The sequence below is a fragment of the Megascapheus bottae genome, chromosome 1, assembly GCF_031878675.1.
Source record: "Megascapheus bottae isolate mThoBot1 chromosome 1, mThoBot2.hap1, whole genome shotgun sequence".
In the NCBI taxonomy this organism is placed as follows: domain Eukaryota; kingdom Metazoa; phylum Chordata; class Mammalia; order Rodentia; family Geomyidae; genus Megascapheus; species Megascapheus bottae.
Window position 1 is genome coordinate 31579791 of NC_143509.1, and position 21711 is coordinate 31601501.

At 41.0% G+C, this 21711-nt stretch overlaps 3 protein-coding genes across 3 annotated transcripts; 1 reads left to right on the forward strand and 2 right to left on the reverse strand.

The window, feature by feature from the left end:
- Positions 1–2320: 2320 nt before the first annotated feature.
- Positions 2321–3275, reverse strand: LOC150068866 (olfactory receptor 7E24-like). Its single transcript, XM_090341944.1, has one exon. It carries the CDS (start codon positions 3248–3250, stop codon positions 2321–2323), a length of 930 nt encoding a protein of 309 aa, XP_090198070.1. The 5' UTR covers positions 3251–3275.
- Positions 3276–10826: 7551 nt separating this feature from the next.
- Positions 10827–14534, forward strand: LOC150068867 (olfactory receptor 7G1-like). Its single transcript, XM_090329362.1, has 2 exons — positions 10827–11735; positions 14481–14534. The coding sequence occupies exons 1-2, from the start codon at positions 10827–10829 to the stop codon at positions 14532–14534; spliced, it is 963 nt and encodes a 320-aa protein (XP_090185488.1).
- Positions 14535–19993: 5459 nt separating this feature from the next.
- On the reverse strand, positions 19994–20948 carry LOC150068868 (olfactory receptor 7E24-like). The gene has a single exon (XM_090329369.1). The coding sequence runs from the start codon at positions 20921–20923 to the stop codon at positions 19994–19996; it is 930 nt and encodes a 309-aa protein (XP_090185495.1). The 5' UTR covers positions 20924–20948.
- Positions 20949–21711: the final 763 nt, after the last annotated feature.

Genomic DNA, 21711 nt, shown 5'->3' on the forward strand with positions numbered 1-21711 from the left:
AGCAGACCTAAGGATATGGAAAAACCATCCATTCTCCTGGTTGGGGAGAATTGGAGAAGTAAAAATGACAGTTCTACCTAAAGCAATATACAAATTCAATGTAATACCCATCAAAATCTCAACAACTTTCTTCAAAGAAACAAAGAACTCAATCAAAAAATTCATATGGAATAATAAAAGACCCAGCATAACAAAAACCGATTCTTTTTTCATGTTTTTTTTTATTGTAATTATTAGAAGGGTTACATTATATTCACCAGATAGAAGGTGCATTACTTCACAAACATTGCCACCCTTTATCATGTCATGGTCCCCATTTCCCTTCCCCCTTCCCCCTGCACAACTTGATTCCCCCCATACCCTCTCCTATTTCAAATAACCAATTAAGTATATATAAAATATATCAGATAACAAGGTGAAATATTGTAACCATATGAGATAACCAAGGGACAGTAAAAGAGATGAGAGTTAACATAGTATGTTAAGGACATCAATCACTCATTATGGATTTTTGTTTCTTTATCCTGGAGGTCCTTACATTTAGTGTCATACTATATGGCCTTATGTATCTAGATTTTGTTCTATTGTGAATCTCTGCTAGGAGAGCCCAAGGTTTCTACTGATTATGTCAGATGAGGGAAACCATTGGGCCTATGTTCTTTTGAGTCTGGCTTACTTCACTTAATATGATTTTTTCTAAGTCTTTCCATTTCTTTACAAATGGGGTGATATCGTTTTCTGACAGCATCATAGTATTCCTTTGTAACAAAAACCGATTCTTAACAAGAACAATAATGGAGAAATATCAATACCAAACTTCAAGCTTTATTACAAAGCCATAGTAATGAAAAACAACTTGGTATTGGCACAAGAATAAACCTGAGGACCAATGGAGTAGAAGACCCAGAAATGAACCCACAGACCAATGGTCACTGAGATTCATTACAGATATTATGAGGTCTTCAGAATCAGGCTTGCAGGTTGAAGTGGACTCTGGGTATTGAAGTTTCTTCTTGGTGGAACTGAGTGAGGTAGCTTAAGGCTGAGGGGATTATACTAGACTGAGATGAGTGTCTTCTCAGAGAGCTGAGACAGCACATTGAGAACTCAGGTGTAGCACTTGTCAAAGGAAAGGTGGATTTGTGCTTAAGTTGTGGGTGTGTGTCACAGGCCCAAGAAACACAACAAATGTCAGGCATGTGCAGTTAAGTGATGAGAAGCTAATGGGGGGCTTTTATGATTGTTAAAAGGGCAGGCTGAATGCACTGCTCATGCTTGTAATCCTGTTTAGGGAAGCAGAGATAGGGTATTTGCACTTTGGGTCCAGACTTGAGATAAAACAGTGAAAGTGTGCCTCAGATCATACAGTGATGAAGAAGGGTGTTTGGAGTAGGCAAAGAAAAATACATAGCATAAAGAAGAGGAAAGTGTTCTGGGGGGAAAATTCTTGAGCTGAAAGGACTGTGGTTGAGCACTGGTGGGTCAGCCTGCAATGTTAGGTACTAAAAAAAAATCAGTTCCAGAGGATTACAGTTCAAAGCCTATCCAAGTAGAAAGGAAAAGAAGGAAAATAAAAAGAGAAGGAAAAAAAGAAAAAGAAAAGGAAGGCAGGGGCTGGGAGTTTGTCCTAGTGGTAGAGTGTTTGCCTAGCATGCACGAAGACCCGGGTTCGATTCCTCAGTACCACATACATAGAAAAAAGTCAGAAATGGTGCTGATGCTCAAGTGGTAGAGCTCTAGCCTTGAGAAAGTTCAAGGACAGTGCTCAGGCCCTGAGCTCAAGCACAGGACTGGCAAAAAAAAAGAAGGCAGGAAAGAAAGAAAAAGGGAAGGAAGGAAGATAAAAATGGAAGGAAGAAAGAAGACAAAATGAGAAAAAGGAGGCCGGATACCATCATGGTGACAAGGAAACAAAGGGAAAAAGCGGAAGTACAGGATTTCACCATGTTCTCACTGAGGTCTTTTCACCAGTGACCTAACTTCCTCTCACAAGGCCCCATCTTTAAAAGGTTCTACCACATTTGAGTATCACAAAGACAGTAGATCAAGTCTTGAACATGACAGACTTCAGGAAACACTCTAGATCCAAAGTACAGAAGTTCTCAGATGAAGCAATGTTCATATATGAAACACAATTGTCATTGTTATCATCATCATCATCATCATCATCATCACTACCAAAACTCACAAGTGTACTTCCAATTCTAAGTGCTTGGTTTTGCAGACTTTCCTGATTTACAAACCAAAACAAGATAAGCCAAGTAAATCTATGTCTATATCTATATCTACATCTATACCTATATCTATCTACACACACACATTAGGCTGTTATTCTCAGCAGCCTCTGAAGGGCTCTTTTGATGTCCTTATTCCTCAAACTGTAGACAAAGGGGTTCAGCATAGGGGTGACCACTGTGTATATCACTGAGGCCACTGTCACCTTTCCAGTGGCGTCTGCAAACACAGAGCTGCAGTACGCCCCGATGGCTGTCCCATAAAACAAGCACACGATGGACAGGTGAGAGCCACAGGTGGAGAAGGCTTTGTGTTTCCCACTGGCTGATGGGACTTTGAGGACAGAAGAAACAATGCGAGCATAAGAGTACAGGATGCCTGAGACAGGGAGCCCACCAAAGACTGCAGCAAAGAGAAAGACGAATATGTCTGTAGTGGATGTGTAATCACAGGCCAGCTTCAGGAGCTGAGAAGGGTCACAGAAGAAATTGGGAATTTCTACATCAGTACAGAAGGTAAATTGGGACATCATCAGGCAGTGCATCTGGGAGTTTAAGAGACTGATGGACAATGACAGAAGGACCAACGTGCCACAGAATCTTGGATTCATAATGATGGGGTAGTGGAGAGGGTGACAGATGGCCACCAAGCGGTCATAGGCCATCACGGTCAGGAGTAGACTGTCCAAGCAGCCGAACAAAACAAAAAAGGCCATTTGAGTCAGGCAGCCAGGGTAGCTGATGGATTTGTTGTGAGTCTGCAGGTTTGCCAGCATCTTGGGGACGGTGGTAGAGGTGAATCCAATGTCAGCTAAGGAGAGGATGGAGAGGAAGAAGTACATGGGGGTGTGGAGGTGGGGGTCAGAGGTGACAGCCAGGATGATGAGCAGATTTCCGAGCACAGTGATCAGGTAGATGGACAGGAGGAGCCCAAAGAGGATGGGTTGCAGGTCTGGATCCTCTGAGAGGCCCAGGAGGGAAAATTCCAAGACCCATGTTAAGTTCTGTGCTTCCATGTGGCTAGGGAACCTTTTGACAAAAGGACAGAGTATTGGATCAATTAAAATTGTATACATGCCACCAATGAATTGTTTGTCTTTGGCAGACTTGAGCATAGAAATGGCCGAGGAATGGTTTAATTCTTTCCTCCAGAGGGTCGCATGGAGGGGCTGTGGCAGCTGTGGTTGATTTTTGTGGATTTTTTCAGAAATGGAAGTGTAGTTCAGTGGTCCACATCTTGTTCAGCATGCTTCACACCCAGGGGCAAACCTTTTGTACTACATGGAAGGAAGGAAGGACAAGAAGGTAGGGAGGAAGGGATGGAGGATGGGATAAAAGGAAGAAAGGAAAGGGGGGAATAGAAGGAGGTTAGGAATATGGAGAGAAGAAAGGGGGGAAACAAGGAAAAGGGAGGGAAACTGCAAAGAAAACAAGGAAGAAAATGAGGGGGGAAGGAGAAAGGGAAGGAAAGAAGGGAAGGAGGGAGGGAGTTAGAAAGGGAAGGAAAGAGTCAGGAAGGAAGGATGGGAGGAAAGAAGAAAAGGAAGAAAGGAGAAAGATGAAGAAAGCATTTAGGACAGGAAGGAAGGAGGCATGGAGGAAGCAGCGAAACTGGGTGGAGGTGAGGACGGGCTTTGGAGAGGACACTGCTCCTCAGCTTCTCTGTCTTCCTGGTCAGTGCATAACATTTCCTCTCATATGCTTTTACACATTCTGCTACTTTACAGAAGGAATAGGTAGCCAGCCGAGTGGGAACAAAAATATATGAACTTTAAGTATAAAGTTTGCCTGCAGGTGGAAACCTTTTCTGTTGGTGCAAAGCAGGCTAGAACAAAGACCTATGTCTTCTAGTATTTCTCCATTTTAGGTGACTCTTACAACTCCTTCTTCATGGGTTTCTACTTCATGTTATTGCTTCACATCATTCCCTTTAGAGACCTTAGGCCAAAGAACATTTAGAGACAGTCAGTGTAAAGATCACAAGGAAATACCTGCTCTTTCCCTTTGGAGAGAGAACCCCTGGAGTAAGAAATATTTGTTTCCAAGTTAGATGCTGGTGGGGGCTCATGCCTGTAATCCTTGCTACTCAGGGAGGCTGACATCTGAGGACGGTGGTTTGAAGTCAGCCCAGGCAGGAAAGACTGTGAGACTCCCATTTCCAGGAAATCAACAAAAGAGGAAAGAGTGAAAGAAAAAGAAACAAAAACATGAGAAGGGGTATCAATGTGTGAGAAGTAATGTACCTTCTATCTGGTGAATATAACCGTAACCCCTCTATAAATTAAAATAAAAAATAAGGGGAAAAAGAACGATCAGATGTGAAATGGTTTTAACACTAAATAAAAAATTTATTATCAAAAAAAGAAAAAGAAACAATGAAAGAAGGAAGGAGGAAGGAAAGAAATAAGAAGGGAGGAAGAGGAGCTGTGGATCAAGTGGTAGTTTTGACCCCAAAAACGCTCAGGAAGAGCTGAGATCAAGCCCCATCCCAATACTGGCACAATAAAGCATTTGGGAAAATTTATTAGTATTGGCATCTACCTGCCTATCTGTTTTCCCTCCTGACATTCACCAAGACCAGAGCTTCTTGAAAACAGTGCCAATCTCTGAGCCAAGGGACATGCAGAAGCCACAGAGGAGGTAACTGATAAAATTTGCAGAAAGAAACAAATGTTCAGAAACACATAATTTAGAGGAAATCTATTTCAACCAGAGGAGAACATTTCAGGATATAAATAAGTCATCGGAGCTTACCTTCTAGAAAGTAAATACCACATGCAACGTTTTTAAGTTTTATTTTTGTGCTTGGCCTGGTTTTGAAATCAGAGCCTCGGCTGGTTGTGGCTGGTTGTTAATCATTTGTACTGTAACAGAACCCCCACAAGACCAGTCATGAGCAAACAGATTGTCAGACTACTATATGGCACCTCTGATCATGTCTGAATGGCACCTGTGATTTGAGACTATTTCATTTATTCATACCTTTCTGCCCCAGGTCCCCAGTTATCCCATATAATCTTAGGCAAATACACAGTCCAGGAAGGCCTGACTCTGTCGTTTAGTAAATTTAATCTCCTTTTTTTGATGTTCAAATACAATGAAAAATTTTAAAAAATAGCAGCAGAAAAGACCAACAAAATGGCAAACCCTCTGTATGAAGGCTTTGTAATGAGTATTAAAACCATTAAAAAAGCTCAATCAGGGACCTAGATTTTAAGTTTAAACCCCAGTTCCAGTACACATATATACACATGCACAGACTGATAGACAGACACATACACAGAAATTCACCTATCCTAAAATGTTTCATGATAATAACATATGTGGTTTTCTATTCTCCCTCATGGGAAGAAAATGTAGTCATATAGATTTTCTTTGTGGGCCATGGGGCTTGAAGTGGCCTGGCAGTGTCCCTGAGCTCTTCAGCTCAAGGCTACCACGCTACCATTGAACTAAGTCCCACTTCCCATTTTCTAGAGGTTAATTGGCAATAAGAGTCTCAGGTAATTTTGTGCCGGGGCTGGCTTTAAACCTTGATCCTCAGATCTCAGCCTCCTGAGTAGCTAGGAAAGATTTATTTTTTAATTGCCTGTTCCAGGAAAGAATTTATCTTAGTGTGTGGCACTGGAAGGCCTACGTAAAGGTTAAATTTTATCATCATCATCATCATCATCATCATCATCATTTTGAGTATGGGGTGTGGTCATGACAGAGCTCTTGCAATCGGCTCTAGGTGAAAAGATTCTTTGATGACTTGGAACAAGTATGGAAAACACACAGAACAGTAATTGGAGTCCTCATGCCATTACTGTCAGATTAAACATCTTAGCGCTGTAAGGTAAACTCTGCCTCCTGGTGACCGTCCCGGGCCCTCAGCATGGTGACCAAGCCAGGTCACTACCGTCCCTCCTCCAGCCAGGTGTCCAGTAGCACTTACTGGGCTGCACTGGTTCTTGTTGGGAGAAGATCAAAGTACACCCAGTTGTTTTCTCCCCTGCCTGGTGTGAGATGCTCAGCTCTGCGCTCAGTGCTGGCAGGAAGTCAGGACCACACAGGAAATCTTCTGGTTCTGCTGGTGAGCCTGGCAGAAGGACACACTGCCACACACACCATGGGTCTCCAAGGAGCTACTTGTAGGGTGGAGAAGCAGAATGGATTCTTATACCAGCTGACCTGGAAGCACAATGCTCAGAGCTGCTCATTAGTCAAGTTGGTCCATGCATTCTAATCCCCATGGAAAAAGAAAGGGAGAGAATTAATTGCTAGGACAGGTCTGGCCCTCTTTACCTCAGGAGGAAACCAAATTGTCCTCTATTGATTTCTAAGTTGATTTTTTATAAAATTCAGACATTATATAATTTTAATTTGGTGGTATTCTGTGGTTTGAATTCAAAGCCTAGGTGTTACCACTGAACATTTTTGCTCAAGGCTTTTGTTTTATCACTTAAGTCAGATTTCCACTTTCTGAATTTGGGGGATTAATTGGAGATAAAGACCTCCCAGATTTTCCTGTCTGTGCTGGATTTGAACTGTGATCCTCAGATCTCAGCCTCCTGAAGAACTAGGATTATAGGTATGAGGCACTGGCAGAAGGCACTGATGATTTTTTTCAATTAACACGTAATTATTTTAAAATTTAAAAAATTTAGCCTTGTATTATCTTTCAACAGTTGTACAAAGGGGTGTCAGAATTAAATATGGTCACTATGAAAACGATGCATCTTTTTTTTTAACATTTAATTCCACAAGTTAGCTTATGAGTACAGTGCATTTGACTGTTATCCCCTCCATCATTCTTCTCTGCAATTATCCTCGTGTCACTCCCCCCATCCTGAGGTAGCTAATTATATAATACATATATATGATATATATATATGCACATTGAGTATTGTCATTGTATATGTTTATTTCACTTTTTAAAAAATGAAGTAAACACATACAATGTGTTTTGAACTCAGGGCTTCAGCATTGTTCCTGAACATTTTTGCTCAAGGCTAGCATTCTATCACTGGCTTTTCCTTGGGTCATTGGAGATGAGAATGTCACAGAGGAGATGAGACCCTCATAGACTTTTCCTGCCTGGGCTGGCTTTAAATTGTGATCCTCAGATCTTCACCCCTTATGTAACTAGGGTTACAGACGTGAGCCACACCACTCTTGGTTGTCATTGAGCATTTTAGCTGGGGTAGTTTCTGACCCATTAAGTTAGATGTGGAATATATGCAGTCTATTTTATAGTATGAATGAAATGCAAGTTCCATTTTTTCCCCTCCTTTGCAATGTATCACTCAAAAAAGAACTTCAAATCTCTTCTTCTTTGCACCTGCGCTAGAGTTATAAATCACGTGTGCCATTAATGAATGCTTTTCATTGTTTGAACAATCTAGATCCTCTCATATTTTGCCAGTCCTGGGGCTTGAGCTCAGCACCTGGGCACTGTCCTTGGACACTTCTTGCTCAAGGTTAGTGCTCTAACACTTGAGTCCAGCTCCACTTGTGGCCTTTTCTATGTCTATGGTACCGAAGAATCAAACTCAAAATTTCTTACATGCTAGGCAAGCACTCTACCACTAGACTACACTTCCTGCCCTTGGTTTTGCTTGATGCTAGTCCCAACCAAGGGAAGCTCCTCCTCTCTTCTTCCTGAAGGATAGCATGTAGCCTCACCAGAAATCATATGCCCCAAACTGCAATTGTCAATCACATGTCAGTCACCTCACCGTGAGTCTGCAAAATGACCCCAGTCTCTGAGGTCACTCCCACCACTGCTGCCGAAACACCTCCTCCTTAGCTTTTCTCATGTCATCTCTCTCAGCCACTAATTCCCTCTCTGGACACCTATCTTTGGTGCAGACTGATGATTTTATTCTCACCATCAAATCTCTTTGGTGCAACCCACACACTGGATACTGAAACTCGGGAGGGGAGAGTGTGAGCAGTCTGGAGGATGGTGAGGGAGGACTCCTTGTGGATGGGGAGGGAAGTATCCATGAGAATACCTCTCCTTTCCTGGGTAAGGACATAGAGAGGAGAGGGCAGTAGATGGAAGGCATGCCAGTCCAGCCAAAGTGTCTCTGGCTGAGGATCAAATTCTCAATCCAGACATCCCCCCAAAAGGAAGACTGTCCAAAAGGCACAAGAGATCCCTCAGGCATGTTGCCACATTGAAAGAGAGAGACAGATGAACAGAAACGGGTACTTGTACACATTCTTTCAAACATTTATGCCAGAGGAGTTCAGGGTTAAAGGAAAATTGTCAATGATACAGGTTGGTCACTATCTTTTGCCTTAATCCTGTTTGTGTCTGAGGATGCTTCTACACTATTGAAAACTTCAGTTTAGCCCCAAATTCTATTTTGGAATTTCATAGGGAAAATTGTGACATGTGCCTGCAGTTTCAAAGATGGCACTGAAGGGGAGGAATGGGGAAAATTGGATGATGTAAGGCTTTCTGAGTCAGGGGAGTGGCCATCTTGAATTTCTCGCTTCTCTGTCTTTGGGCTACAAGGACATTGTTCTCCTGGGATTTGAATGATGGTAACACTGGTTTTCTAACAAGGAGCTTTGGACATTGGGTCTGTAGGGACCCAGAGTCTGTAAAAGGTAAGCATGAGACAACTCAGCAGCCTTGCCCTAGAGAGGAATCTGTATTGGAGTAATTGCTGACCAGGACTCTTAAGACAGCCAGTCTATGAACACATCCTGCATTTGTATCTTCTATGCTCACTATCCAGAAGAGACAGCCCCCGGATATCATTCTTTCCCGAAGCTGCCAGGTAACATGTGGTCCCTTTGTTACTATATTGGAAGGGAAGTCAGATGGAATTCAGACATCTGATTCTGTTTAATGAATTTTAGCTTTAATGAATTTTCTTCTGTATTCACCTCGAATGCATTTTGGTTATCATTGAACTATCTTCTCATTTTTCACACAGCCCAAACTTTCCTTGTAGTAATTTCACCACATGGATATTCATGTTTGCTTTTTGTGTATTTGTGCTCATCCTGGGTGCTTGAACGCAGGGCCTGGGTACTGTCCCTGAGGTTTTTCAGCTCAAAGGCTAGTGCTCTACCACTTGAACTACATTTCCATTTCTGGCTTTTTACTAGTTTATCGAAGATAAGAGTCATATGGACTTTCTTCGTGGGCTGATTTTGGGCTGTGATTCTGAGTTCTCAGGCTGCTGAGTACTAAGTGTTACAGGCAGAAGCTACCAATACCCATCTCAAGTTGGCAGTTTATCATACAGATATGGGTGCTTATTAATTATGGATCTCTTTCTTTATTGTTTTTCCGTGACTGATATAACATATTGCTGCCAAGTGAGCAGTACACTGGCATATAAATTTACTGATGGGATAACAATGCACCGGTTAAAGTTCTGCTCTGAGTGACTTCATTCCATTTGTTTCTCGTCATAAATCATCCCCCAGGCTTCCCGTACCACTTCGTAAGGTACAACTGAGAAACAACACATTAGTTTGGAGACAGATGCCTCCTTGTTGCAAAATGATGATGGCAGACAAGAAAATCAATTCATCCAACAAAATTTCCATTGAAGAAACCGAAAATTCAGTTTCCTATAGAGGTAAAAGTATTTCCCCAGACAGGCCTAGGTTATGTGTAACATGTGTAAATGCAATAGGGAGTTTAAATAGCACATATATACTTATACATGGAATATGTATCACATAGATGAAAAGGAATTGTGTTGTGCCATCTGGGAGCTTGAACTTAGGGCTAGGGTGATGCTCCTGATCTTTTTCCTCAAAGTTAGGGCATTGCCACATGAGCCAAAGTGATACTTCTGTACTTTTGGTAAAAGCCTCGTGGACTTTCCTGGGAAAGCTGGCTTGGAATCACGATTTTCAGATCTCGGCCTTCTGAATGGTAGAATCACAGGCTCATAGCTACCAGTGCCCACTCCATATGTATTTTTTCAATAAAAAGATGAAACTTTTATCAATATGTATTTTTAACTATGTAAAGATTTGAAATTTTATGTCAAATATCACAGAAGTGAATCAAAATTAAGTCATGTGAGGTACCAGTGGCCAGACTGGAATCCTAGTTACTCAGGAGGCACAAATTTGAAGATCCAGGAAGGACCCATTACTCTAGAAGGCATATTTAATTAATTTGCTCTTGATTTGTAAATTAATGTGAAAGTAGCAAATGATGCTTAAAAACAATATTAATGGCTTATAGTTTGTTTTATGCTCAACACTGGGCAAAATGTATGTGACAGAGGTGGCGTTTAATAAAAATTGTTTCCTAATGGGGAGTGAGACACAGTGATTGAGTAGAGAGGGAGTAGCTGATTAATTTTAATTCAAAAGGTGGATGAAGATTTCTTTTCATAATAGGTTCTCAAAACTCAGTATCCTTTGTTGTTTTTAGCTTCAGCAAAGGCAGCAGGTCCACAGAGCCAGGAGACATTAAGTAATAAATCTTGAGTTGGCACCTCCAAGTCTTACTTCTTCCATTACATTAAAAAAATTGAATACATCTCCCACTTTTCGAATTTGCTGCTGCTATGGCTGAGCATAAGTTACCTTTTACTCCATCTTTCCCCTCAGATTCATGTCTAAATGGAATTGATTAATCAAACGGATATTTTAGAATTCCTTCTCCTGGGACTCACAGACAACGCCGAACTCCAGCCCCTCATCTTCAGCCTCTTCCTGTCCATGTACCTGATCACTGTGCTTGGCAATCTGCTCATCATCCTGGCCATCAGCTCTGACCCCCACCTTCACACCCCCATGTACTTCTTCCTGTCCACCCTGTCCTTCAATGACATCTGTTTCATCACAGCCACCGTCCCCCAGATGCTGGTGAACATTCATACTCAGGACCAGAGCATCACCTATATGAAATGCCTCTGCCAAGTCTGTTCTGTATTGCTGTTTGGTAGCTTAGAAAATTGTCTCCTTGCAGTGATGGCTTGTGATCGCTACGTGGCCATCTGTCACCCGCTGAAATATCCCGTCATCATGAACCCCCATTTCTGTGTACTGTTGGTACTCATCTCTCTGCTCATGAGCACAGCCTATGCCCTGCTCCACACTCTGATGGTTTTCCGTCTGTCCTTCTGCACACACCTGGAAGTCCCCCACTTCTTCTGTGAGCTCGCTCAGATCCTCAAGTTGGCCTGCTCTGACACCCTTGCCAATAATCTCCTGATCTACACAGCGTCTAGTGTCTTCGCTGGGGTTCCTTTCTGCGGAATTATTGTCTCTTACGTACACATCGTGTCTTCGGTCTTGAGGATGCCATCCTCGAGAGGAAAGTATAGAGTCTTTTCCACCTGTGGCTCGCATCTATGCGTGGTTTCCTTGTTCTATGGGACAGGTTTTGGGGTGTATATCAGCTCTGCATTTGTGGAATCCCGGAGGAAGAATGCAGTTGCGTCTGTGATGTATTCTGTAGTGACACAGATGCTGAACCCCTTTATCTATAGTTTAAGGAACAGAGACATGAAAGAAGCCTTCAGGAAAGTCAGTAACTGGATGGCTTTGGATCTGGGAGTCAAGAGTGGATTAAAATGAATAGAGATCTTGGTGAACCATCAACCTGTCCTGCCAAACCAAAATGGTGTAAACACTGAAACTTATTTTAAATTTGCTTTTGGTTAAATGAGGTCATGTTTGATGTGTCATTCTCAAATAATACTTTTTTCTTCTCCATTTACCCAGAAAAAAGAGACTGAGACAGAGGTTGTAATTTTAGCCTAAAAATTTTGTGCTGTAGTGTTAGCCAAAAGGTTATTGAAAAGATAGTGATCATGACATAGTAAGTAAAGCTGTGGTTCTATTTAAGAATGGTTCCTGGCTGGGAGTTTGGCTTAGTGGTAGAGTGCTTTCCTAGCATGCATGAAGACCTGGGTTCAATTCCTCAGTATGACATACATAGGAAAAAGCCAGAAATGATGCTGTGGCTCAAGTGGTAGAGCTCTAGCCTTGAGAAAGCCCAAGGATAGTTTCCAGGCCCTGAGTTCAAGGCCCAGGATTGGCAATATATATATATATATATATATATATATATATATATATATATATACATATATATGTGTGTGTAAAAAGAATGGTTCCCATCTGATTGTATTTAATTATTCTAAGCTTTGAATACCATATATAAAGGCTACAATCTAACATGTCTATTTATATGTTTATTGCTGTAGGTCACTCCATTTATCATTCTCTCCCATCTCAAATGCCCGTCACTAGACTCATTTCAGGATTTCCTCTTCCTTTGTCACATGGGTGCATTGAGTATCTGGGCTCTATTTGTCCTTGGTTTCATTCTTTTTTGTTTTTGGGTGTTTTTTTTGCCAGTATTGAGACTTGAACTCAGGACCTGACCACTGTACTTGGGCATTCTCAAGGTTAGCACTCTACCACTTGAGCCAAACCACCACTTCCAGCTTTTTCTGTGTATGTGGTTCCAAGGAATCAAACCCAGGGCTTTGTGCATGCTAAGAGAGCAGTCTTACCATTAGGCAATACTACCGGGCCCCTTGGTTTCATCTTAAACTCATGTGAATTGCATTCTGTGGTTCTTTTAATCTTAGGATACTTAATAACCATTGTATCCTGTGAAGCAATTTCTGGGACTTGTTTCTATTAAGTGTGCCCTTCTCGGGGCTGGGAGTTTGGTTTAGTGGTAGAGTGCTTGCCTATCACGCATGAAGACCCAGGTTTGATTCCTCGGTACCCCATACATAGAACTGCTGGAAGTAGTGCTGTGGCTCAAGTGGTAGAGTGCTAGCCTTGAGAAAGCCAAGGACAGTGCTCAGACTGGCAGAAAAGCATGTCCTTCTGAACTTTCTAGTCTCTCTCTCTCCCTCCCCCCCCCCCCCTCTCTCTCTCTCTCTCTCTCTCTCTCTCTCTCTCTCTCTGTGCGTGCCAATTATGGTGCTTGAACGCAGGGTCTCAGTGCTTGCTCTGAGAATTTTCTTTCAAGGTTAGCTTTACTTCTTGACCCACAGCTCCACTTCAGGCTTTTCAGTATTTGATTTGTAGAGAAGAAGCCTCTATGTAGCTAAGATGTAGAGGTGTGAGAGACTGGTACCCTTGCTCAAGTGGCAGCCACACCCTTGAGCAACATAGCTAAGAGACAGAGCACAGGCCCTGAGTTCAAACCCCAAGACTGGCATACACATAACAAAAGAGGATAACACAGAATGAACACATAATTCCAATTCTAAAAGTGGAAATTGAACATAAAAATTTAACATAACTTACCACAGCATCATGCCAATGAAGAGAAATCATGGTCAATTACATTTGAGAAAATATAATAGCCATGGTTAATAGCCAGAAGTGAGAATGTTGGTAAAAGAATAAATCAAAGACAATTTCTTAGCCTACTTGAGAATACTTGTTCTCAAACCATATCCACCAAAGATGCTAAAGCCATTACAGTGTATATGTTTAGAGCAGTCTTCTCCAGCAATGAATATAGTATACTTTTCTGTATTTAAAAATAGATTGGAGATATCCAAAAAGAAATTTGAACTGAATCTGAATGTCAGAAATGATAATGATAACAATAATATCAACAATGACATCTGGCAAATGCTGGTATGAACCTGAACATTAATAATTATATAACAGAAACAATGGCTTTTTAAAAACCTGTCCTGGGGCTTGAACTCAGAGCCTGGATTCTGTTGCTGAGATTTTTATTTGCCCCTGGCTAGCTTTAAACTACCATTCTGAGATCTCTGTTTCATGAGTAGCTAGGATTACGAGCATAAGCTACAGGTGCCTAAGCAAAGATGACCTTAAAGTCATTTTTTCCAGTATAATTATCTTTAGGGACTATACATGGAAAATACAATCATACTTAGAAGAAAAACATAAGACAATACCTTGTGTAGTGTAGATCTTCAATGAAGAAAGAGTTCATAAAAAATAACTGAGCTTGATAAAAATTTACAGGAGAATGCAATATGTAGGAGAGAGTAGAAAAGAGTTAGAAATTACTTTGGAGAGAAAGGTTCCAGAAGAATGAAGGAAGACAACAACAGCAACAAAAAATTCTGGCAAAGAATGGACTCAGGGAGTGCTAAATTTCCCAGTAAAATGCTTCTGCTTTATACATTAAACCAGATGTGATGTTACCTGACGACATTCCCAAGGTAGATGTAGGAGAATTGTGAATTCAAGGCTAGTGAAGCCTAAGTTAGACTTTAAAACAAAATATTGCCAGGAACTGGTGACTTACACCTGTAATCCCAGATACTTACGAGACTGAGATCCAACAATCACAATTCAAACCTAGCCTCGGCATGAAAGTCCATGAGACTTTTGTCTCTAATCAGCTAAAAGCCGGAGTGGAACTCTGGCTCAAAAGCTAGCCTTGAGCAAAGTAGCTCAGGAATGCATCATGGCCCTGAGTTCAAGTGTGAGTATGGGCACACACACAGACACACAGGCACTCACAGTTAAAAACAGATTTATCCTACAAAATTAAGAAAAGCAAGGTAAGGGGTGGGTAGGAAAGGGATGTATGAGAATATTGAAAGAGGTAACATTGGGCAAGGTATTTCACATTCATAAATTACTGTGTTAAGTAGCCATTCCTTTGTATTATTAATTAAAGATAATTAAAAAAATCTAAAGATCATTCAGTAAGAATAGCTGCCATACAATTCATCTATTTGGCATAATCCTATGATTTTTCAAAACAAATTCTTTATGAAATTAAAAGGAAAGCAGACAGGAGATAGTTCAAATGGTGGAATGCTTATCTGGCAAGCATGCCACACAGGATTCAATCTCCTGTACTATAAAAATAAATCAATAATCATAAATAAAGAAATAGGCACTGTTCCACTCACACTGTTCTAGAGGAGTTAAACCAAGTGCATACTTCTGTTTTGTGACTTACTCTTTGGCCCTTACAAACCAGCTGTCTCCAGAGTTTACTCTCGAGTTTCTTTCCCGTCTGGTTGATATAACCCTAGAAAGAAAGACCACTGATGCATTGTATGGAGCTTAGGATGAGACATGTACAGGTAAGAGGCATAAGATTCATTGGTAAATTTCCAACTGGCTCAAGGTTGGAATTCTCAGAGCTCCTCATTATGATTAAATTGTCCTATTATGTCTCCACTTACCAAACTTGACTCCCTGGTGATGGAAAAGAAAAAGAAAAACAAAAACAAATATAGAATGGAAAGTGGCCAGTCAGTTTTGTGTTCATGTAAACTAGCTTAGGGAGAGATGTAGATTTATTTCTTGAAGGACAAAGGAAAACTAATTCTGTCTCCAAGATTTGATTTAATAGTCATGGTCTCCCCAAGGAAAAGTTGATTTCCGCAAGGAACCAGTTCCAGATAAATCTCTTTGGACATTTTTCTTTTGCAAATTTTATGGGAGGTATGTAGGCACGATTTCAAATGCACACTATTATAGATCTTTAATGAATTCTATTAACAGCTGGTGAGTGGGGATGAGAGGAAAAAAACTTGGAGGGGGGAGAGAACTGAGGTATTCTTTACCTCATTTATGTAACTGTAATCTCTCGGTACATCACCTTTATAATAACAATGAAAATATTTTTAAAATTACACTAATTTCACTTTTTACGGTTTTCTCCCTTTTCAAACTAGTTGGTCTATTTAAGTTCAAAACTCTCTTATGTCCCTAAGCTATTTCAGGTGAGGTCATGGTTACGTTATTGCCTGTAAAATCAGGAATGAGACAAGAATGCCCAATCTGTCCACTCATCTTCAGCATAGTGCTGGAATTCCTAGCAAGAACAACAAGGCAAGGGAAACACAGAAAGGGAATGCAAAATAGGTAAAGAATACATGGTCTTTTTTAAAATATATTTTTATTGTTATTAATAGAAGGGTTACATTATATTCACCAAATAGAAGGTGCATTACTTCACATACCGTGATACCCTTTCTCATGTCTTGGTCCCCATTTCCCTCCCCCCACCCCTACCCATCATCTTGTTTTCCTCCCTTCCATATCTGACTTCAAATAACCAAATACACATATCTGCAATATATCAGATAACAAGATGAAATAATGTAACAATGTGAGATAACCAAGGGACAGCAAAAGAGATGAAAGATAACATAGTACATTAAGGAGAACAATCACTCATTATGTGGCTTTTGTTTCTATATCCTGGAGGTTCTTTCATTTAGCGACATGATCTTCTTTTTTTATATTTTTATTGTAATTAATAAAAGGGATACATGATATTTGCCAGATAGAAGGTGCATTAATTCACATACATTGATACCCTTTCACATGTCTTGGTACCCATTACCCTCCCCCCACCCACCACCCACTCCTCGTATTGGTTTTCCCCCCTTCCCTATCAAGTTTCAGATAACCAAATACAAATAAATTCAATATATCAGATAACAAAGTGAGATACTGTAACAATATGAGATGCACAAGGGACAGCAAAAGAGTTTAGAGATAACATAGTACATTAAGGACAACAATCATTCGTTATATGGCTTTTGTTTCAATATCCTGGAGGTCCTTTCAATTAGCTTCATACTATATAGCCTTATGTATCAAGGTTTTGCTCTATTGCAGATCTCTGCTAGTAGAGCCCAAGGTTTCTACTGATTATGACAAATGAGGGAAACCATTGAGCCTAAGTTCCTTTGAGTCTGGCTTACTTCACTTAATATGATTTTTTCTAAGTCTTTCCATTTCCTAACAAATGGGTCGATGTCATTCTTTCTGACAGCAGCATAGAATTCCATTGTGTACAAATACCACAACTTGTTGATCCACTCATCAACTGAGGGACATCTAGGTTGGTTCCATATCTTTGCTATGGTGAATAATGCTGCAGTGAACATTGTTGTGCTAGTGGATTTAGTATGCCCTAGAATCTGGATGGTTGGGTAAATGCCAAGTAGTGGAATTGCTGGGTCATAGGGGAGTTCTATGTTTAGCCTTTTGAGGCACTGCCATACTGCTTTCCATAGTGGTTGAATGAGTTTGTACTCCCACCAACAGTGTAGTAGTGATCCCTCCTGGCCACATCCCCTCCAGCATCTGTTATTATTCGTTTTCCTGATCCTGGCCATTCTAACTGGATTGAGGTGGAATCTTAGCGTTGTTTTGATTTGCATTTCTTTTATGACCAGAGATGTTGAGCATTTCTTCATGTGTCTATAGGCCATTTTTGTTTCTTCTTCAGAGAAGACTCTCTTTAAGTCTTTGGCCCATTTTTTAATGGGATGGTTGTTACTTTGGAGATGAGTTTTGGAGTGATTCAATTTTTTGAGTTGTTGATATATTTTAGATATGAGGCCTTTGTCCATTGTTTGGTTGGTGAAGATCTTCTCCCACTCTGTAGGCTTCCTAATTAATTTACTAGCTATGTCCTTTGCCATATAGGGTTCTTCTTTATTTAAAGAACCCTATAGATTCCTTACCTGAGCAACTTGAGTTGATTTGAAACTGTGGCAAAATAGCGTAGTAGAAAATCAGTCCAGAAAAATCAGTATCCTTTCTGTGTGCCAATACTGAGCAGGGTGATACTGAAATCAGGAAATCAACTCCATTTGTAATAGCCTAAAAAATAATACCTAGAAATGAACTTAACCAAAGACATGAAGAACCTCTACTGTGAAAACTTTAAAACTCTGAAAAAGAAATGGAAGCAGACCTAAGGATATGGAAAAACCATCCATTCTCCTGGTTGGGGAGAATTGGAGAAGTAAAAATGACAGTTCTACCTAAAGCAATATACAAATTCAATGTAATATCCATCAAAATCTCAACAACTTTCTTCAAAGAAACAAAGAACTCAATCAAAAAATTCATATGGAATAATAAAAGACCCAGCATAACAAAAACCGATACTTTTTTTCATGTTTTTTTTATTGTAATTAATAGAAGGGTTACATTATATTTACCAGATCGAAGGTACATTACTTCACAAACATCGACACCCTTTCTCATGTCATGGTCCCCATTTCCCTTCCCCCTTCCCCCTGCACAACTTGATTACCCCCATACCCTCTCCTATTTCAAATAACCAAGTAAGTATATATAAAATATATCAGATAACAAGGTGAAATATTGTAACCATATGAGATAACCAAGGGACAGTAAAAGAGATGAGAGATAACATAGTATGTTAAGGACATCAATCACTCATTATGGCTTTTTGTTTCTTTATCCTGGAGGTCCTTACATTTAGTGTCATACTATATGGCCTTATGTATCTAGATTTTGTTCTGTTGTGAATCTCTGCTAGGAGAGCCCAAGGTTTCTACTGATTATGTCAGATGAGGGAAACCATTGGGCCTATGTTCCTTTGAGTCTGGCTTACTTCACTTAATATGATTTTTTTTTAAATCTTTCCATTTCTTTACAAATGGGGTGATATCGTTTTCTGACAGTATCATAGTATTCCATTGTAACAAAAACCGATTCTTAACAAGAACAATGATGGAGAAATATCAATACCAAACTTCAAGCTTTATTACAAAGCCATAGTAATGAAAAACAACTTGCTATTGGCACAAAAATAATCCTGAGGACCAATGGAGTAGAAGACCCAGAAATGAACCCACAGACCTATGGTAACTGAGATTCATTACAGATACTATGAGGTCTTCAGAATCAGGCTTGCAGGTTGAAGTGGACTCTGGGTATTGAAGTTTCTTCTTGGTGGAACTGAGTGATGTAGCTTAAGGCTGAGGGGATTATACTAGCCTGAGATGAGTGTCTTCTCAGAGAGCTGAGACAGCACATTGAGAACTCAGGTGCAGCACTTGTCAAAGGACAGGTGGATTTGTGCTTAAGTTGTGGGTGTGTGTCACAGGCCCAAGAAACACAACGAATGTCAGGCATGTGCAGTTAAGTGATGAGAAGCTAATGGGGGGCTTTTATGATTGTTAAAAGGGCAGGCTGAATGCACTGCTCATGCTTGTAATCCTGTTTAGGGAAGCAGAGATAGGATATTTGCACTTTGGGTCCAGACTTGAGATAAAACAGTGAAAGTGTGCCTCAGATCATACAGTGATGAAGAAAGGTGTTTGGAGTAGGCAAAGAAAAATAAGTAGCATAAAGAAGAGGAAAGTGTTCTGGGGGGGAAATTCTTGAGCTGAAAGAACTGTGGTTGAGCACGGGTGGGTCAGCCTGTAATGTTAGGTACTAAAAAAAAAATCAGTTCCAGAGGATTACAGTTCAAAGCCTATCCAAGTAGAAAGGAAAAGAAGGAAAAAAAGAGAAGGAAAGAAAGAAAAAGAAAAGGAAGATAAAAATGGAAGGAAGAAAGAAGAGAAAATGAGAAAAAGGAGGCCAGATACCATCATGGTGACAAGGAAACAAAGGGAAAAAGCGGAAGTACAGGATTTCACCATGTTCTCACTGAGGTCTTTTCACCAGTGACCTAACTTCCTCTCACAAGGCCCCATCTTTAAAAGGTTCTACCACGTTTGAGTATCGCAAAAGACAGTAGATCAAGTCTTGAACATGACAGACTTCAGGAAACATTCTAGATCCAAAGTACAGAAGTTCTCAGATGAAGCAATGTTCATATATGAAACACAACTGTCATTGTTATCGTCATCATCATCATCATCACTACCAAAACTCACAAGTGTACTTCCAATTCTAAGTGCTTGGTTTTGCAGACTTTTCTGATTTACAAACCAAAACAAGATAAGCCAAGTGAATCTATATCTATATCTATATCTACATATATATCTATATCTATATCTATATCTACATCTATATCTATCTACACACACACATTAGGCTGTTATTCTCAGCAGCCTCTGAAGGGTTCTTTTGATGTCCTTATTCCTCAAACTGTAGACAAAGGGGTTCAGCATAGGGGTGACCACTGTGTACATCACTGAGGCCACTGTCACCTTCCCAGGGGCGTCTGCAAACACAGAGCTGCAGTACGCCCTGATGGCTGTCCCATAAAACAAGCACACAACAGACAGGTGAGAGCCACAGGTGGAGAAGGCTTTGTGTTTCCCACTGGCTGATGGGACTCTGAGGACAGAAGAAACAATGCGAGCGTAAGAGTACAGAATGCCTGAGACAGGGAGGCCACCAAAGACTGCAGCAAAGAGAAAGACGAATATGTCTGTAGTGGATGTGTAATCACAGGCCAGCTTCAGGAGCTGAGGAGGATCACAGAAGAAATTGGGAATTTCTACATCAGTACAGAAGGTAAATTGGGACACCATCAAACAATGGGCCAGGGAGTCCAAGAGACTGATGGACAATGACAGAAGGACCAACGTGCCACAGAATCTTGGATTCATAATGATGGGGTAGTGGAGAGGGTGACAGATGGCCACCAAGCGGTCATAGGCCATCACGGTCAGGAGTAGACTGTCCAAGCAGCCGAACAAAACAAAAAAGGCCATCTGAGTCAGGCAGCCAGCGTAGCTGATGGATCTGTTGTGAGTCTGCAGGTTTGCCAGTATCTTGGGGACGGTAGTAGAGGTGAATCCAAGGTCAGCTAAGGAGAGGATGGAGAGGAAGAAGTACATGGGGGTGTGGAGGTGGGGGTCAGAGGTGACAGCCAGGATGATGAGCAGATTTCTGAGCACAGTGATCAGGTAGATGGACAGGAGGAGCCCAAAGAGGATGGGTTGCAGGTCTGGATCCTCTGAGAGGCCCAGGAGGGAAAATTCCAAGACCCGTGTTAAGTTCTGTGTCTCCATGTGGCTAGGGAACCTTTTGACAAAAGGACAGATTATTGGAACAATTAAAATAGTATACATGCCACCAATGAATTGTTTGTCTTTGGCAGACTTGAGCATAGAAATGGTTGAGGAATGGTTTAATTCTTTCCTCCAGAGGGTCGCATGGAGGGGCTGTGGCAGCTGTGGTTGATTTTTGTGGATTTTTTTCAGAAATGGAAGTGTAGTTCAGTGGTCCACATCTTGTGCAGCATGCTTCACACCCAGGAGCAAATCTTTTGTACTACATGGAAGGAAGGACAAGAAGGTAGGGAGGAAGGGATGGAGGATGGGATAAAAGGAAGAAAGGAAAGGGGGGAATAGAAGGAGGTTAGGAATATGGAGAGAAGAAAGGGTGGGGGGAACAAGGAAAAGGGAGGGAAACAGCAAAGAAAACAAGGAAGAAAATGAGGGGGGAAAGTAGAAATGAGGGAAGGAAAGAAGGGAAGTAGGGAGGGAGTTAGAAAGGGAGGGAAAGAGTCAGGAAGGAAGGATGGGAGGAAGGAAGAAAAGGAAGAAAGGAGAAAGATGAAGAAAGCATTTAGGACAGGAAGGAAGGAGGCATGGAGGAGGCAGCGAAACAGGGTGGAGGTGAGGAAGGGCTTTGGAGAGGACACTGCTCCTCAGCTTCTCTGTCTTCCTGGTCAGTGCATAACATTTCCTCTGCATATGCTTTTATACATTCTGCTACTTTACAGAAGGGATATGTAGCCAGCCAAGTGAGAACAAAAATATATGAACTTTAAGTATAAAGTTTGCCTGCAGGTGGA